Here is an 18,640-nt window from a genome sequence, read left to right as displayed (position 1 = left end):
CCCTTAAAGGTACAGTCACCAGGCTGCCCTATAACTAACCGTGCTTGACCCTAAACCTGGGCAGTGCCGTTCACAAGTGGGTCACTGGATAATACTGTACTGATCAACAGAAGTTTAGGATTTTCCCTCCCTCTCTGTCTCTGTTCCCAACCCAGAGCCCAATTGCTTTTCAATGTAGCTGTGTTAAAGTGCTGTAATTCCATGTGGCTGATATGTGAGTAATAATATTGTAACTGTTGAGCTTTTAAGTCTTCCAGGGCCCAAAGTGTTAGCTAGAATATTTTGTTTTAAATTGTTTTCAATAACTTATCTTGAATGGAAATCTTAACCATGACATTAGGTGATTACAGCAGTGGCAGATGCAACCTTTCCCCCACCCCCTTCCTGCTATGCAAAAACAGCCATGGTGTGTGTTTCTGTAAGAAGTGGCTTTATTCTTTTACAGCAAACAAAAGTGGTGCAGCTGTGCGCTGTAACTGAAATTGTGATGAATTTGTGCTGAACTGTTCACAATGTACATTCAGCAGAAACCAAGCCTTTGAAGACACCTGTTGTAGATGTTATATTTCCCAGTTATGTGGAATCTTTGCTTCAATTCCCGGCTGGATCACTGTCTGTGCAGAGTCTGCACGTCCTCCCCGTGTGTGCGTGGGTTTCCTCCGGGTGCTCCGGTTTCCTCCCACAGTCCAAAGATGTGCAGGTTGGGTGGATTGGCCATGATAAACTGTCCCTTAGTGTCCAAGGGGGTGCAGGGTAGGTGGGGATAGGGTGGGGTGGGGTGGGCCGCGGTGCTGTTGCAGAGGGACGGTGCAGACCGGATGGAACGAATGGCCTCCTTCTGCACTCTAGGGATTCTATGGACCTTCAGTTCTCTGCCCAATGGTAGATCTGACCCACAGGGTAGCAATCTCTGCCGTATGTCGGGCAGGAAGGCAAGTTCCAGATTCACCCCGACCCAAATGGGCATTGGATGCATGGTGTTAGCACCACCCAAACCACGCCAGCTGTAAACCTAATCACAGAAATCTAATTGATCTCTTAGCTAAGTCACAACATAAACATACTAATTAGGTAATAATAATGTTTATTATTGTCACAAGTAGGCTTACATTAACACTGCAATGAAGTTGCTGTGAAAATCCCCTAGTCGCCACATTCTGGCGCCTGTTCGGGTACACAGAGGGAGAATTCAGAATGTCCAATTCATCTAACGGCACGTCTTTCGGGACTTGTGGGAGGAAACTGGAGCTCCCGGAGGAAACGCACACAGACACGGGGAGAACGTGCAGATTCCGCACAGTGACCCAGACCGGGAATCGAAGCCGGGTCCCTGGTGCTGCAAAGCAACAGTGCTAACCACTGTGCTACCATGCCATCCGCATGTTTTCTCACAGTGTGTGCTTCTATATAATGTCAAGTCTTTTTTTTCTTTAAAAATAGAAAGAAGATGTGCTCGTTACGCTTCTACCTGCCGGACATTGCCCTGGATCAGTTATGTATGTTTTCCTATCTAGTGGTTTAAGTTAGCACATGCTACAGGGAGTGCATATGTTAGAAAATAATTGTTTTTGTAAAGTTGTGTGTGTTTATGTGAATAGTGTTAGGGATTAAAAACTGTAATTCATAGCAGCCAGCTATCTGAAAATGAAAAATGGTTAACTGTTCAGAAAGAGTCTTTCCTGAAGGAAAGAGGTGGAGGAATTGTGTTGGAATAGATAGCTTGGATGTCAAAGGTTTGATGGGTCAAATTTGCTCCTTCCAAACTGAGCTACCTATGATTCAAAAGCATGTGCTGGGGCAGTAGTTGATGCTGCCAGCAAAGTCAATTAGATCAGCTTTGGTGACATGCTAATAGTAGGAACAGTTAGTAGTAATAGCTAATAGTTAATAGCTAATTAATAGTTAAGAATAGTTAACCATTAATGGTTAATAATTAATAGCTAATTAGTTAATAGTTAATTAGCTAATAGTAATAGTTAATAGGAACAGCTAACAGTAGGAACACGTTACTCTCCATTGAGCAGGCGTGTTGGATAGAGACTTTGCGAAAGTCAGATCTTTGTGACCTTCCAGTGTGCTGTTGAAAATGATTTGCTTTCGGCCGGGTTTTGAGAGAATGTGTGCATTTGTTGTGTTCTTCTGACCTGCTGCTGCACACGTGTTTGTGTCCTTGACAGGTGGGCTGCTCTGTGTTTGAATGCTGAATTCACTCTTGTGTGTCGAGATTGCGACTACATGCATCTCCCGTCCTTCCCCTGTGTTATTCAGTCCAGAGCGTTGAAAACAAGCTGATTTTATACGACCGTTCACAATGTAACCTCGCGTCGGTCTCTGTGCGGCGCCCCTCTGAAACAAAATGTTTCACTTAAACTTTATATTTCTGGTATTTCCAGCTTGCTTTTCTCAACTGTGTTTAAACTTTAAAAGTTTTGACTAGTGGGATGAGTTGAAAGTGATTTGTCCTTCCTTCCCTGCCCTTTTCCAGGTTCTTGTTTGAAGGTAGAGGTGGTATTGTGCTGTACACCGGAGATTTCAGACTAGCCAAAGGCGAAGCTGCTCGCATGGAACTGTTACACTCGGGTGGCAGGTACGATCTATTACCCCATTGACAAATCAAACTGTGACATCTTCAGGAGACCATGAGTTTAAAAAAATATCACCAGGAGAAACAATGTAACTGAGATCAGTATGTCAGCATTGAAACTTGTGGGCCCCCTGATACGAGTGGTCTGCTGCAGTTTTGCCTGAACCCATCAAGAGCTTGATCTAACTTTTTAAATCAAAAGACGGTTTTATTTTAAGGGCATGTTTACAGAGTATTTTTTCAGTGATTTGTAGTTAACTATCACCAGCAGTAGCTGCCTCAACATGAGATTTTGTTTATTAAATCTTTCACCAATAAGAGATTTTATTGACAATGTTAGCAACACTTAATGTTGTAAAAGTACGAATGACAGAATATTGAAGAAACCAACAGCTTAGCGATGAAGTTTCTCATTTTAATCGTTTTCCTTTATTCCTTTGTCAACTGTTGTTTACTGTGCGTTCAGTTGCCTTCACCTACTCTCTGCAATCCTTATGCTGAACTCTTCTACCTCCCGCTCTTCTTTCAAAACCCGACCACTTGACCAAACTTTTGATCAGCTCTCCTAGATTTTCCGCCTCTTGATTCAGATTTTTGGGCATTGTTTTCCACATTAAAGCTTCAATCTTGATGCATGATGCAGATGACTCTGCTGGGGAAGGCATCAAGTGTTGTCTTCCTGAGTTGAATGTTTGATGAGGGTGAATGTAATGTGTGGTCACCTGAACTATAACACGTGTTCCTTGTGTATAGTGTTTGCAAAGCAGCATTTGCAGCTCATGGTGACAGTATCTTGCTCTTTTCTTGCCTTCTGTGAATGGTGTGGGGCCTAATGGAGAATGTCTTGCATAATGTATGTATGAAAATATTTCTCAAATAATTAAACGGCACTCCATTATTCTATTGCAGGGTCAAAGACATTCAGAGTGTTTACTTAGACACAACCTTTTGTGATCCGCGATTTTACCAAATCCCTAGCAGGGTAAATATTTTAGACGCTTAATATTTTTACTGGAGTATGTCAAGAATTTTACACCATCCTAAATCTGATTACCCAGTGAGATATGAGTATACAATCTGTGTTGTAATGCAAGTTTTCTATAGAATCACAAAAAGAGACCATTCAACCTATTATGCCTGCACTAGCTTATTCAGACAATAGTTAAAAGACTTGCATTTCTGTCGTGCTTTTCATGACCAGCAGGTGTCTCAAATTGCTTTGCTGCCAATGGCAGACTTTTGGAAGTGTTGTAGTTACTGTTGTGATATAGGAAACATGACGGCCAATACGTGGACCCTCAGATGCTCAAAATGCATAACACTGACCAAATAACACGGTTTGTGTTGTGGATTGAGGCCACTCCCCTGCTGCTCGTGGCAATCGTGCCCTGGGACCGTTTTAATCCACCTGAGCAGACGGTGCGGGCTCGGTTTCATGAAAGGCAACACCTCCCAACGGTGCAGCACTCCCTCAGTGCCACACTGGAGTGTCGGCTTTGATTTTAGTGCTCAAGCCCTGGAGTGAAATCTGAACCCAGAACCTTGTGGTGTGGTACCAACTGAGCCACGACTGTCATTCCAATAAATACATCTCTGGCACCAGCTTGATGGGCCAAATGGCCTCCTGCCCTGTACTATTTTGTAATCTGATTCCACCAGAGTGACAAGCTGTCTAATCAAGGGGCATTCTGTAAGAGCGGAGTTCACTACCGAGTTTATCAGTGTTGAAACCCTTTTTAAACAGGATTCTTGCAGACAGTAGAGTGAAGATTATAGGTACTTCGACAAGTGAGGACCCTTAATGTCGGATGCACAATTCCGACATTATTAACAGTACGGCTATCTGGGGAAAGCCAGCTGTGTGGGTGGTGATGCAAGCAGCCATTGCTGTTCACGTGCTTATTAATATGTTCACTTTTAAAAAGTGGAATGCTGTCAGCACAGGAGAATGGCACGTGGTGGTTTGGGAGGGGTCACAGCCCTCTCCCAATGCTGCTGTCCCTGGTTTGCAGGTTTAAAGTGCCCCTCTGTCCTCTGGCTCTGTATCTGAGTTAAATCCTGCACCCACTGGTGACTGGTCACCACACTGTGCAATGTCACATCACTGTTTCCTGCAAGTTCAATCATTGAGCATGTTCAAGACTGAAATTAGATAGAGTTCTGGGTGCTAATGACATCACAGGATATGGGAATAGTGAGGGGAAATGGTGTAAGAGCTGGATGATCAGCCGTGATCTGTTAGAATGGTGGAGCAGTTTCGGCGGGCAGAATGGCCTACCCTTGCTCTGTTCCTATAATACTGAAACTGGTTCAATTTTCAGTTCAAAACTGGACTCTAAATTGGGAGAATGTCCTTTTAAGGCTTGTTTTTGCAGATTGCAGATGATTTGCATACTGTGAAATCAGCTAAGTTAGGGTTATGCGATTAATGACTAAGTAATTTGCCAAAAGCAAGTCTGGTTTTCATATTTTGTCTTGTACCTTGCTGTTCAAAGGAGGAGTGCCTAAATGGGATGCTGGAGTTGGTGAGAAGCTGGATCACGCTCAGTTCTTACCATGTAGTGTGGTTAAACTGCAAAGCAGCCTACGGATACGAGTATCTCTTCACTAACCTCAGCGAAGAATTCAACCGTCAGGTGGGTGGTAGAAGTTTGCTGCTCGTGGCGCGCGCTCAGACATCACAGTCGTTGATCACTGCGTTTTGGTGCTTTAGGGTTCGAGAGCAGATTTTGTTTTTGGAACAGAGTCAGCCGAGCTTCCCAAAAACTGAATGTCAAGAGGGCGGGAATACTTTCCCCTGCTAACTTCTCTCACTGAACATGATGGAAAAGCAAATGAATGAACTTGTCCTGCCTGACGCAAGGTGTCACATAGAGAAGATGCTCAGGAAATTGGGCTGTCAGCCTGTGTGGCCCATTCGCCTGGCAGCAGTCATGTACAATACGGCAATAGCAGAGTGTAAAAACACAGCACATCAGTGTCTACCATCTGCTGGAGATGATCTATGGCAGGATAAAGCAAAGAGGAGAATGAATTTAGTCATTTTTATCTTGCCTGCAATGCTTTGTACTCTGAATTTACTTCTTGCGAAACCAGGATCGCACCTTATTTTCTTGTGTGAATTTTTTCTGAACCTTCAGGTCCATCTTAACAAGCTGGATATGTTTAATAATATGCCAGAAATTCTGCATCATGTGACCACAGACAGAGCAACACAGATCCATGCATGCAGGCACCCCAGGGTATGGTTGTTCCCTTAGCTTTTATTTGTTAACACAATGCTGAAAATCAGAATAATTTCCTGATTTGGAAGTACATTTTGTAATGCGTGAAGTATTGCATCATCTTTTTCTGTGCCATCCTTGGTTTTTTCAATCTTAATTGTCAAAATTCTTTAAATGTAATGTTCCCTTTCTCTCTCTTTTCGTCACTTTTTCTTTCTTTCCCTCTCTCTCTCTCTCATCAAAATTTATATTTTAATTGGTGTTTTCACCAGGATGAGGATTTTATTCGTGGAAACAGACTCCCGTGCGGCATTACAGCGAAGAATGGCACCCCACTCCGCATCATCAGCATTAAACCTTCCACCATGTGGTTTTGCGAAAGGACAAAAAAGACGAGTGTAATTGTGAGGTATGAAAGCTTGTACAGCAGCATTACGTGATCAGAACAGCATGCATGTGCTAGACAGATGCATACAATTGGTAATGAAGCAATTTATCACCTCGCAATATCCTGCAGACTGACTGAAGGAAGAAGCTGAAGATTGTTGCTCGGTCTAACCCTCAATATTTTAAATTCAATATAGTATACACAATGGCCCAATTTTCTCCTATTAAATTATTCACATGTTACCATTTCAGTCCAATCCTGTTTCTCTTTTTTTTTTTGTTCAGCTCCATATCGTGATTAAGTTTAAATATTCAATTGAAACAACTTTTTACTAATTTGTTCCTGGGTTGTGGGCGTTGCTGCCTAGGACGGTATTTATAATCCTCCCTAGTTTCCCTTGAAAAGGTGGCGATGAGCTGCCTACTTGACCTGCTGCAGTCCATGTGGTGTACGTGCAGCACAGTGCTGTGAGGGAGGGTGTTCCAGGACTTTTACCCCGCGCCAGTGAAGGGACGGCGATATATTTCCAAGTCAGGATGGTGAGTGACTTGGAGAGAAACTTGCAGGTGGTGGTGTTCCCATGTGTCTGCTGTACTTGTCCATCTAGGTGGTGGAGGCCATGAGTTTGGAAGGTGCTGCATAAGTAATCTTGGTGAGTTGCTACAGTGCACCTTGTACATGGTGCACGCGGCTGCCACTGTGCACGGGTGGCGGAGGGAGTGAATGTTCACTTAGTATTTTTGAGCCGTTCTGTTGTGGGTTGAGTAATTTCCTCGCATGTGCGCATGACATAGAACCTCATAGAAATTAAATGCAGGTGACATCCTGACACCTGCTGGGTAGGTTAAAGGTGCCATAGCCAACCATGTAGAAAACCTATGATTCAACTTTCTGAGCTCAGCCAGATTTTTTAACTGAGGCCCCACATTTGTCTAAGATGCACTCGGATGTGGGGAGAAAAGTTCTTCTGATTCCTAACCAGTGACCTCTTGCAGCAGTGTATGGGAAATGTGGCTTCCACAATCGGTTACACTTGCTCTCAAAGCTGCCACGTGAAGAAAAGCCACTTGGGAGACTTGAAATAACTGATAACCAAATCTAAATTATATGCAGTCCCGTTAGTGAATAGCGATTATCAATGACTTGAGATCCTGTTTGTATCCTGCAGTACCCAGGTCTTCTCTTTCCCTTCCAATAAATCACTCCCCTTTGTGAGCGCTCATGAGTATCCTTTGCGGATATCTTAAAATGCTTCTTTGGTCAGACGAGATTGAATTGATATTTTTGAGGGCTGTGATGGAGCTTTGGAAGTGGTACAAAAAGAATAAACGTAGATTGCTGACTGTTGAAGTGCTGCAGGATCTTTAGAAGAATCAAGGATTGTGTGTCGTAAATTTTATTTAAATCGCTAGTGTTACTACCCTGTACTGAGTTTACAGATCTGCTTGTGAGTGAAGTAACCCTATCAAACTGTGCCCAATGCCTTATTTTGCAAAGAAGTTGGAGATGAACTTACGATATAACCCCAAATGGGCAAAAAATGCCTCCAAAATGACATTAACTTAAATTTGCTTTAAAAAGGGTGTTGTGCAAATTTTTGCCAGTTTGAGGCTGAAAACCTTTCAAATCTGCAGCTGGATTTTGCTGATGATAATGTGACCAGGAGAAGGGAGTGAAAGCAGTGTGTTAATGGCAACATGTTGGTATTCTGGGAATGAATTTTTAAATTCAAGAATCTGGAAATGGGGTAAATTCTGTTCTTGGGATGTGGCCGCTGCGGGCTGGGCCAGCATTTCTCATCCCAAACTGCTCTTGGGAAGGTGGTGGTGAGCTGCCTTCTTGAACTGCTGCAGTCCTGGGGTTGTAGGTGCACCCACAGTGCTGTTAGCAAGGTTTTGACCCAGTGACAGTGAAGTCAGGATGATGGGTGGCTTGGAGGGGAACTTGTGATATTCCTGTGCATCTGATGCTCTGCCCTTCTCGTGTTGACCTAATTTGGCAACATTTGGAACTTGCTGCTTAAGAAGTAGCATTCAAAAAAAAATGAGAGTACTTTTTAACACCAGTAAAAACTAAAATAACAAAAGAAACAGCTATTCACAGTGTCCTGGTATTAATTACACAGCCAATTTCAAACCATGTTCAACGCACTTGATAAAATCTTAGTTAACATAAAACAAATTATGCAGACTGTACTATTCCACAGTGTGGTTAAAGACGTGGGGCGGGATTCTCTGTTTGGGAGACTGTTCTCCTGTGGAGGTGAATTGCAACTAGTTTCCAATCCCCCTGGGAGCCCAAATCTGGAAGTAATTCCGTATCCCTCGCCATGCAAGTTTATGCATGCTGATGAATCCGAGCGATTCCCGCTATCAGGCGGTCATTTTGAGTGGGCAGCCAAATAGTGAGGTCCCATGACCAACCATCCCCAGCTCAGGAAAATCACTCCTAACCCCCTGCACCGCACAGCAGATCTTCACCGCCAGATTGCCTGGGTGCCCCCGCTACCCCCGAGTACGCAGGTGACCCCTCACAGGGACCACCTGCCTAAAGGGACCCCCCACACACACACACACATCCCTTCCCTCCCCCCAAAGAAAAGAGACCCCTGTCACTGCCTCTGGTTCCCATAGACCCATTAGCTGCAAGCCAATCATAGCTTTTTAGTGGTGGTCTGTGATTGACATCTACAAACCATCTGCACCCTTGATTCATTCATCTCCCTTCACGGTTCAGTGGTCGAAGTGGTAAAACGCCAATGTTTACAACTATTGACCACATCAAAGAGAGGTAAGTGCATTCCAATCACCCAAGCGTATGATTGGGCATGGTGATGAGAGGCCCTTGGTTGGGCTTGAATGGTCTCTACCATCATGGTCCTGGCGCAGTGGACCTCATGGTGGACCAAGGGGGTACCTCCTGGGGGGGGGGTTTGAAAGGTATGGAGAAAAGTTGGGAAAGTGAAGTCGAGGCAGATCAGCCATAATCTTCTTTTAAATAAATTTGCAGTACGCAATGTTTTTTTTTCCAATTAAGGGGCAATTTAGCGTGGCCAGTCGAACTACCCTGCACATCATTGGGTTGAGGGGGTGAGATACAGCAGACACGGGGAAAATGTGCAAACTCCACATGGACTGTGAGGGCAGGGATCGAACCCGGGTCCTCGGCACCATGAGGCAGCAGTGCTAACCACTGCACCACCGTGCCGCTCCTGAGATCAGCCATAATCAGATTGAATGGTCAAACAGGCTCGAATGGCCGTCACTATGTTGGACTATGAATAAAGATGTCTGTTGTGCTCTGTGCCCGTCAAAGAATCCATTAACCACAGTAAGCACTCTTATTGAAAGACTTGAGTACAGACAGCTCTGAGCTCAACCCACAGTAATGCAGGTGAGACAGCAGCAAAACAAAATTTGTTCAAAGTCATTGTGGTCTACGTCGAGTATATAGGTTTCAAGACAGGAGGAGAAAATTCATGCAGCAGCTGTAACAGCTGGAGAAAGAGACTTTAGAGAGGTACAGAAACATAAACCAAATGCTGAGGGCATTTGTTGAGATACGATGTTGTAGGTGTTTGTGTCACTTTAAAAAATATATATAATATAGGGGTAATTACATTTTAAACTAATAGTTTATTTTACCAACCACATAATTTTAATCAAAAATTGTTTGGAACATGTATTAAAATTTTGAATCACTGGAACATGGTGAATTTAAAGTTTGCTATCAATGACCAGTAACAAATGTGTTTTGGAAAAAAAAAATCATTTATGAAATGTTTGTATAACTGGCTCAGCCAGATTTCCTTGCCTGTCACGAATTGCCCTCAATAGTGGCGACGAGCTGCTGCTTTAATTCTCTGCGGTTCATGAGGGTAGGTACACTCACAGTGCTGTTAGTGAGAGAGTTCCGGGATTTTGATCCAACAAAGGTGAAGGGACTATCATTCCAAGTCAGGACAGTGTGCGGCTCAGAGGGTAATTTCCATGTGTATGATTTTCCATGCCCCGCTGCTCTTGATCTTGGTACAGTAAGAAGTCTTACAACGGGTTAAAGTCCAACAGGGTGGTTTCGAATGACTAGCTTTCCTGTGAGGAAGGAGCTATGCTCCGAAAGCTAGTCATTCGAAACAAACCCATTGGACTTTAACCTGGTGTTGTAAGACTTCTTACTGTGTCCACCCCAGTCCAACGTTGGCATCTCCACATCTTGATCGTGGTGATAGAGGTTGCTGATTTGGAAGATTCTAGGAAAGGAGGCTTGTCAAGTTGCTGCAGTGCATCTTCTAGGTGGCACAGACTGCTGCTACAGTGCGCCGCTGGTAGAGGGAGTGAATCTTATAAGTGGTAGATGGGGTGCCAATCGAGCGGGTGGTTTTGTCCTGGGTGGTGGCAGGGTGCTTGAGTTGTTGGAGCTGCACTCACCCAGGCAAGCGGAGAGTATTCCAGCACACTCCTGACTTGTGCCTTGTAGATGGTGGACAGTGACCCAGAGCCTGGATCAAACTTGGGACCCTGGTGCCGTGAGGTAGCAGTGCTAACCACTGCGCCACCATTCCACCCTCACACAGCAATTTGTAACCATAAAATAAATTTGCATTCCTGTACAAAGGGATTGGTAACTGATGTTTAAATGGGAAATGTCTTAAACTGCAGTTCAGTTGTCTCTTTTTTATTATTTATTTCAGAACTGGAGAGAGTTCGTACAGGGCTTGTTTCTCATTCCACTCGTCCTTCAGTGAGGTAAGGCTGGAACCTTCTGTTACCTATAGTAAATACTTTTCTTCAAATTCCGAGCTTTTATGAAGTGAACTTGCAATCTTAATTTCTGTCAATTCGCATTTTCCTTGCCTCATAAACTTGATATTAGTCTGGACGGTTGTCAGTGATCTGAATCCACTCTGTCACAGAATTAGCCAAAGCTTGCTGGACTGACAGGAGAATCTGTCAGAGTCCAATCAAGAATTGTTTTTTTTTAATTTTGTATTTTTAATTGACCTTTTTTTTTCCCAATTAAGGGGCAGTTTAGTGTGGCCAATCTACCTACCCTGCACATTCACTTGCATCTCTTCCAGTTTGGTCCACTGCATTCGCTGCTCTCAATGTGGTCTCCTCTATATCATAGAATTTACAGTGCAGAAGGAGGCCATTCGGCCCATCGAGTCTGCACCGGCTCTTGGAAAGAGCACCCTACCCAAGGTCAACACGTCCACCCTATCCCCATAACCCAGTAACCCCACCCAACACTAAGGGCAATTTTGGACACTAAGGGCAATTTATCATGGCCAATTAGCCTAACCTGCACATCTTTGGACTGTGGGAGGAAACCGGAGCACCCGGAGGAAACCCACGCACACACGGGGAGGATGTGCAGACTCCGCACAGACAGTGACCCAAGCCGGAATCGAACCTGGGACCCTGGAGCTGTGAAGCAATTGTGCTATCCACAATGCTACCGTGCTGCCATATCGGAGAGACCAAACGCAGACCGGGTGATCGCTTTGTTGAGCATCTTCGGTCTGTGCGCATTCAGGTCCCTGACCTTCCCGTTGCTTGCCATTTTAACAAAACACCCTGCTCCCATGCCCACATGTCTGTCCTTGGCCTGCTGCAATATTCCAGTGAAGCGCAACGCAAACTGGAGGAACAACATCTCATCTTCCGGTTAGGCACACTACAGCCTTCCGGCCTGAACATCGAATTCAACAACTTCAGATGGTCAGCCCCACCTCAACCCATTTGTTTTCATTTAATTTTAATTGTCTTTTACCATTTCTTTCTTTCTTAATATACATTTAATTTCCCCCCCCCCCCCCCCCCCAATCTTATCCACCATTCCTTACCCTTTCTCCTCTTTGCTTCCCATTCCTCTCCCCCCACATCTACAGTTCATCCTCTGATGTTAGTTTCCCTGCTGTTTGGCCTTTTACATCTTTTGTTCTCTCTGGGGACTGCCATTAGCACTCCTTCCCCTTGGTTTCTGTGGCTATTAGCAACACGTTTCCCAGGGTTTCTGTGGCTATGACTGTTCATCAGTATAAATATTTCAGTATAATACAGTATATAGTATACAGTATATAGTACAGTATATAGTATACAGTATATAGTACAGTATATAGTATACAGTATATAGTGAACAGTATATAGTATACAGTATATAGTATACAGTATATAGTACAGTATATAGTATACAGTATATAGTATACAGTATATAGTATACAGTATATAGTATACAGTATATAGTACAGTATATAGTATACAGTATAAATATATAACAGTATCTAGTCTATAACAGTATTTGGCAAATTGTGTGCTGCTTTTAGATTTTTTTTTCGGGCAGCACGGTAGCATGGTGGTTAGCACAAATGCTTCACAGCTCCAGGGTCCCAGGTTCGATTCCCGGCTGGGTCACTGTCTGTGTGGCGTCTGCACGTCCTCCCCGTGTGTGCGTGGGTTTCCTCCGGGTGCTCCGGGGTTTCCTCCCACAGTCCAAAGATGTGCGGGTTAGGTGGATTGGCCATGCTAAATTGCCCGTAGTGTCCTAAAAAGTAAGGTTACGGGGGGGGTTGTTGGGTTACGGGTATAGGGTGGACACGTGGGTTTGAGTAGGGTGATCATTGCTCGGCACAACATCGAGGGCCGAAGGGCCTGTTCTGTGCTGTACTGTTCTATGTTCTAGTACAGTATAAATAAATAAATAACAGTATAAATATTTCCCACTTTCTCTGTCTGTTAGCTTTGACAAAGAGTCAAAGGACTCGAAACGTTAGCTCTTTTCTCTCCCTACAGATGCTGCCAGACTTGCTGAGATTTTCCAGCATTTTCCCTTTCGTACCTGCACATCTTTGGGTTGTGGGGGTGAGTTCCATGCAGACACGGGGAGAATGTGCAAATTCGACACGGACAGTGACCCGGGGCCGGGATTGAACCTGGGACCTTGGCGCCGTGAGGCAGCAGTGCTAACCACTGCGTCACCGTGCTGCCCTGATTTTGAAGATACTTGTATATCATTCCTTAAGTAGACTGATTACGAAGCCTAAATGATGTAAAGAAATTTGGGGAGAGAAATTTCCATTTATTAAAATCTGTTTCTCTCTTTCTTCCACCACCACCTCCCTGCTGCAACCTGACTCATTCTCCATTTCCCTCATCCTTGTTCCTCTTCCCTCTTGCCCATGTTCATTTTGTTTCTCTTTTCTTGCTCACCATCTCTTGCTGTCTTCACACTCTTCTTTGCCCTTTGTTGTGTGCTTTCTCTTTTGTTCTCTTTCTGTCGCTTTCTTTCCTCCCTCAATCAGATAAAGGATTTTCTTTCGTACATACAGCCTGTGAATATTCACCCAAATGTTGTGCCAATGGGCCGAAATTTTGAAGACATCAAAGAGATGTAAGTTCAACATATTCAGCATAAACGGCTGACCAACTAAGTACATACTTTGGTTCTGACTTCGCAAAGGGGGCACAAATAACGCACCAGAAATGTTGGGGAACACCGGGTTTAATGAGACGGAGGAACTGTCCGACACCCCAAAACGGCCACCAGCAGACTTGGCTCTAGATCAACATTAAGTATCCCCGACATTGTGTTGAAGAAAGAGAACCAAAAGCTTATTAATTTGGGACAGGACCAGAACATATAAGTGTGGCTAACCAGTCCCCAAGAACAACTCTCACAACTGTCCCCCACACAAGAGAGAAAAAAATCACTCCTCCTCGCCTTGGTCAGATGTGTCCTGGGCACCTTGAACTGGATCAAACGAAGCAGAGCACAAGAGGACGTGGGATTTGACCCTGTGAAGAACCTCACTCCACACCATCCAGAATAGGACCCAATTCACCTTCCCATTTCGCCTTCACCTCATCCAACGGAGCCTGACTCCGCTGTCAGGATCTGTCCATAACTACACAAAATAATCCCCCCACCAGACACAGCCATGGACAAAATCCTCTTCAACGGGGAGGAGGGTGGTGCCAGGGAAAAAGCTTTATGCAAAAGAATTGTGAATCTAAAAATATCTAAACCGATTGAACCCAGGGAGTTGGAATTTATCCGATAGCTCCTCAAAACTGGTAAACCTTCCGTCCATGAACATGTCCCCACACCTCTCCATGCTATTCTGTCAAATTGGGTGAAGCTAGACCAGCTGACTGCTATCTCTCTGGAGGAACGCCCTATGGATTCCTTGGGATCTTGCCCGTCCAAATAAAAGAGAACATTAATTTGTTAACCCCGCCAAAGAAAGATTTGAGGAGAAAACCACTGAAAAAGAAATAAAACCTCGGGAGGACATTCATTTTAACAATCTGAGCCCTGCCCGCCCAGGATGTTATCCCACTTCTGTAAGTGAGATTGGACCTCATTCACCAGCCTAGCATAATTTAATTTATGGAACAAGAACCAATTGTGGGCCACCAAGATTCCTAGATAACGAAAGCTGGATCTGGCAAGGTAAAAGGTCACATCCCCAGATAGGCTCCCCTCCCGGGGGTAAACCGGGACATATTCCCTCTTATCCAAATTCAACTTGTACCCAGAGAAGGAGCCAAAACTCCCAAGCAGCTTCATTATCTCATCCATAGTGGATCTGGGTACCTAATATAAATCATAGAATCTACAGTGCAGAAGGAGGCCATTCGACCCATCGAGTCTGCACCGGCCCCTTGGAAGGAACACCCTACCTAAGCCCAGACCTCCACCCTATCCCCGTAACCCCATCTAACCTTTTTTAGGACACTTAGGGCAATTTAGCACAACCAATCCACCTAACTTGCACGTCTTTGGACTGTGGGAGGAAACCCACGCAGACACGGGGAGAACGTGCAGACTCCATACAGATAGTGACCCAAGCCGGGAATCGAACCTGGGACACTGGCCGCGAAGCAACTGTGCTAACCACTGTGCTACCATGTTGCCCAAATCAGATTATCTGCGTACAAGGACACCCTGTGCTCCCTCCCTCTGCAATTTATCCTCTTCTATTAACTGGAAGATTTTAATGCTACGGCCAGCAGTTCAATTGCTAAAGCAAATAGAGGTGGAGACAATGGATACCACTGTCTCGGACCCCTATTCTGAGGAAAATACCCAAGTTCAAGGCATTTGAGATTTAGTCATTGAATTTAAATTCACCTGCTAGATTTGAACCCATGTCCCCAGAACCTTTAGCTTGGGCACCAGGATTACTAGTCTAGTGACACTATTACAATGTCACTGTTTGTTCCCATCTGGAAGTTTCTAATTGTGAGTTGCAAATCGCGCAATCTCTGGAGTATAATTGTAACAATTCTCAGTTAGAGCTGATTGGATTTTTAAAAAATGTTTGTTTTCACTTATGTTTTTAATCTGATTTTCATTGATGAATAATCCTGTTTTTTTTGTCTTGATTGAGTTTGAAGCCATTGTGCAGGAAGTGTTCAGGAGATGGTGAACCCACCTACAAACCACTGGGGAAACTGAAAAGATCAAGGAGCTGCTTTATCAATGAGGAAGGTATGCGTGTTGTAGTACGGAGCAGGAAATAGGAAATATTAACTTCTTACACAACTCAAACTGAAAGAACAAACCATCACCCCCAAGTTAAAACTGATTCTGGGGAGAACCAAAATGTGTCTATTACCATATTGTATAATGACAGCTCATAACAAATGATTCCTCCTCAAATAACTGGGGGAGGAGAAGAATCACTGATTAAGACCTGACCTAGATAATAACTCTTGTTGCACTTCTTTATACTTCTGCAGTTTACTTAGAGTTACTACTAATAAGAACAATTTATTTGTATTGTTTTATAGTAACTAATGGCTGCTTGGAGTTGCTGAACTTTCGTATTGCTAGTTGATGAGATGTTTTCTTCTGATTTTTCATCTATTGCTTTGTAAATATCTCACGCTTTATGTGGAAAATGAGGTTTATTTCACTATGTCGCTGGCTTCTATATGCTGTTCCCTATTAAAATGTAAGTGCTTTCTTTAGTGAGAACAAGGCAATGGGAAAATCAAATCTCTCAAGCACCCAAAACCCGTCAATTCTAAAACATGATCATTTTCAGTCTATTTCGTTAGAACGGAACACCTTCCAGCAAATAAGATGAACCAGGCGTCAGAATTAAACCTTCCCCAGCAAACTAGAGGGAATAAATACCGCATTCTCTCACCACGCCCAACAAGAGAAATATGATTTATGGTGTGGCTGAATTCTAGACACCGCAACAACTTGGCTCATTCAAACTAGGACAGAGGCTTTGAAATTTAACTTGGTCAAGTTTATCATATTTAGTTATATAATCAAAGCATGTAAAGTTAGCACCGGATTTCTTTACATCCCTATGGGCAATTTTATAGTTCAATGGTTAAACAAACCAAAATACCTTGCGCTTAACGGCAACGTATTTTTCTGTTTATAGCTGAGGACGCAAGCTCTTTATTGTATTCAGGATTTAACTCCATGGGAGTTCTGCATGCCTTTTGTTAACTTTGTAGTTTTGTCACTGTCTTGGAGACGTGGGTTAAAATTGAAGTGTAGATTATCTGACAAGTATAAGGAAGTGGAATTGTGAAAATATGAATCGAGTTACTATGGAAAGGTGTGTTTAAAGATAATTTAGTTGTCCACAGGGAATATAGGAATTGCTCATTGATGATCTAGTTTGCTTTTTATTGTCCTATCATTAACTAGTGTAGACTGACTGGCCTGTAAAGCATGAGCCAGTGATGAATTAAGTGGTAGTACATATGTAGGATTTCAAACATGTTTACGTTAACAATTTGCACTAATATTCTTGGTGTTTAGATGTATGGTATGATTTTTCACGAAATTGCTTATGTGAATTTAAGAATTGCTTTTAAACAGATGGGGACTGCGATGACCTCTTCGATGACTCTCATCTGCTTCCACTGAAGCAGAGGTTGAAAGGTTCCCAGCATTTACAGATTAACAATGAAACCAGGGCTTTGCTGCAGCAGAGCGATCAGAATGTCAATATGGAGAGCTCAAGGGAACCTCCCGTCTGCTTAAATACTCAATTCCTTGAGTGCGAGGAGTCAAATGATGATGAAGAGGAGGAGGAGGAAGAAGCTGGTACAATTTGCACAAAAAGTGAGTTGAACTCCGTGCAAAAGGGAGTATTTGCTAATCGCTCTTCACTGTTGTCCACGGAGGAAAAGGTGTGCGCCGCAGAGACTCCGCGCTGGGATATGTTTTTCAAAGCGGAGCCAGTTGTGATATCGGAAGCTGACGAGGATTCAGAGATTGCCAGGGAGCAAGGGCTTGGCTCGGAATCGCCGAAACTCTTCAGTGATTCTGAAGATGGAGACTCCACTTACCTTCCCTCTCAACCTTCATCCCAATCAACTCACGTATCGGAACAGGGAAGTCAAGGCAGCTTGCTTGACACGGAACCGAGTCACCTTTCCCAAAATAAAATGGGTTCTGTGAAATTCGTGAGCATGAAGGAGAAATCCTCATCAAACATAAATCATGATTCAGAGATAATCAAAAACTGGAATCTTCAACAAGGGGATGGAATTCATCCAGATTATGTTTCAAATTTGAAGGATAATTCCACTGGCTCATTGTTAAGCATCAATATTAAGGAAATATGTTCAAGTCATTTGAGTAAAAATGCGGATTGTCAGCAGGGAGAAAGAGAACAAAATGCATTGCCTGACTCTCCGACTACCTCGGACTTTGAAATACCATCAACCCCAGATTCTGAATTGCCACAGCCAGAGGAGTTAAACATCCTCTACAATAAATTAGCTGCTGGAAAAACAGTGAAAATCGAGGCATGTAAACCGTTAAGTGGTGGTAAATCCAAATGATATAAATGTGGGCTTGGAACTACAGAAATAAAATACTTGAGGGCCATTTGATATCCTTCCTCCCACCACTGCTGACCAAATCAAAGGGGGGGGAAAAAACGGAATTATAACAGAGCTCTTTAAGTTGTATATACTTTCTCTACAATGGTTTAATTTAACACAAATATTTTGTATTTGTTTATTAAAAACATGAGACAAATATTGTCCCTCCCATCATTGGGACAATATTCTGGAACTTTCTATCGAGCTGCATCATAGGTTCAAGGAGAAAGTCAAACCGACTTTCTCTGGACAATTAGGGATGGACAATGCTCCACGTATCCAAATCAATTAACCCTCAAATCATAGAATCGTCACAGCACAGAAGACCCAAGGAGCATTTCACGTACTTCCATCTTCCTGCCCAATTCCCGTCCAGCTCGTTCCTCCCTTTCAGATTAGAATTAGAACAGTACAGCACAGAACAGGCCCTTCGGCCCTCGATGTTGTGCCGAGCAATGATCACCCTACTCAAGCCGACATATACCTATACCAGTAACCCAACAACCCCCATTAACATTTTTTAGGACACTAAGGGCAATTTAGCATGGCCAATCCACCTAACCCGCACATCTTTGGACTG

The 18,640-nt window shown here is 43.6% G+C and overlaps 1 protein-coding gene across 8 annotated transcripts in view; it reads left to right on the top strand.

The window, feature by feature from the left end:
• Window positions 1-18,064, top strand: part of dclre1c (DNA cross-link repair 1C, PSO2 homolog (S. cerevisiae)) — a 32,449-nt gene extending 14,385 nt beyond the window's left edge. For all 8 annotated transcript variants that reach the window (XM_038811961.1, XM_038811965.1, XM_038811963.1 and 5 more), the window contains 10 exons: window positions 1,441-1,496; window positions 2,486-2,587; window positions 3,494-3,566; window positions 5,080-5,220; window positions 5,725-5,826; window positions 6,081-6,217; window positions 10,887-10,941; window positions 13,497-13,585; window positions 15,588-15,688; window positions 17,048-18,064. In XM_038811961.1, coding sequence (XP_038667889.1) covers window positions 1,441-1,496; window positions 2,486-2,587; window positions 3,494-3,566; window positions 5,080-5,220; window positions 5,725-5,826; window positions 6,081-6,217; window positions 10,887-10,941; window positions 13,497-13,585; window positions 15,588-15,688; window positions 17,048-18,018 — 1,827 coding nt within the window. In that variant the 3' untranslated portion in view covers window positions 18,019-18,064. The remainder of the gene's footprint in view (window positions 1-1,440; window positions 1,497-2,485; window positions 2,588-3,493; window positions 3,567-5,079; window positions 5,221-5,724; window positions 5,827-6,080; window positions 6,218-10,886; window positions 10,942-13,496; window positions 13,586-15,587; window positions 15,689-17,047) is intronic.
• Window positions 18,065-18,640: the final 576 nt, after the last annotated feature.

The sequence above is a fragment of the Scyliorhinus canicula genome, chromosome 11 (genome assembly GCF_902713615.1).
Source record: "Scyliorhinus canicula chromosome 11, sScyCan1.1, whole genome shotgun sequence".
In the NCBI taxonomy this organism is placed as follows: Eukaryota; Metazoa; Chordata; class Chondrichthyes; order Carcharhiniformes; family Scyliorhinidae; genus Scyliorhinus; species Scyliorhinus canicula.
The sequence above is the reverse complement of the archived record's forward strand: the minus strand, read 5'-3'. Positions and strand labels throughout refer to the sequence as shown.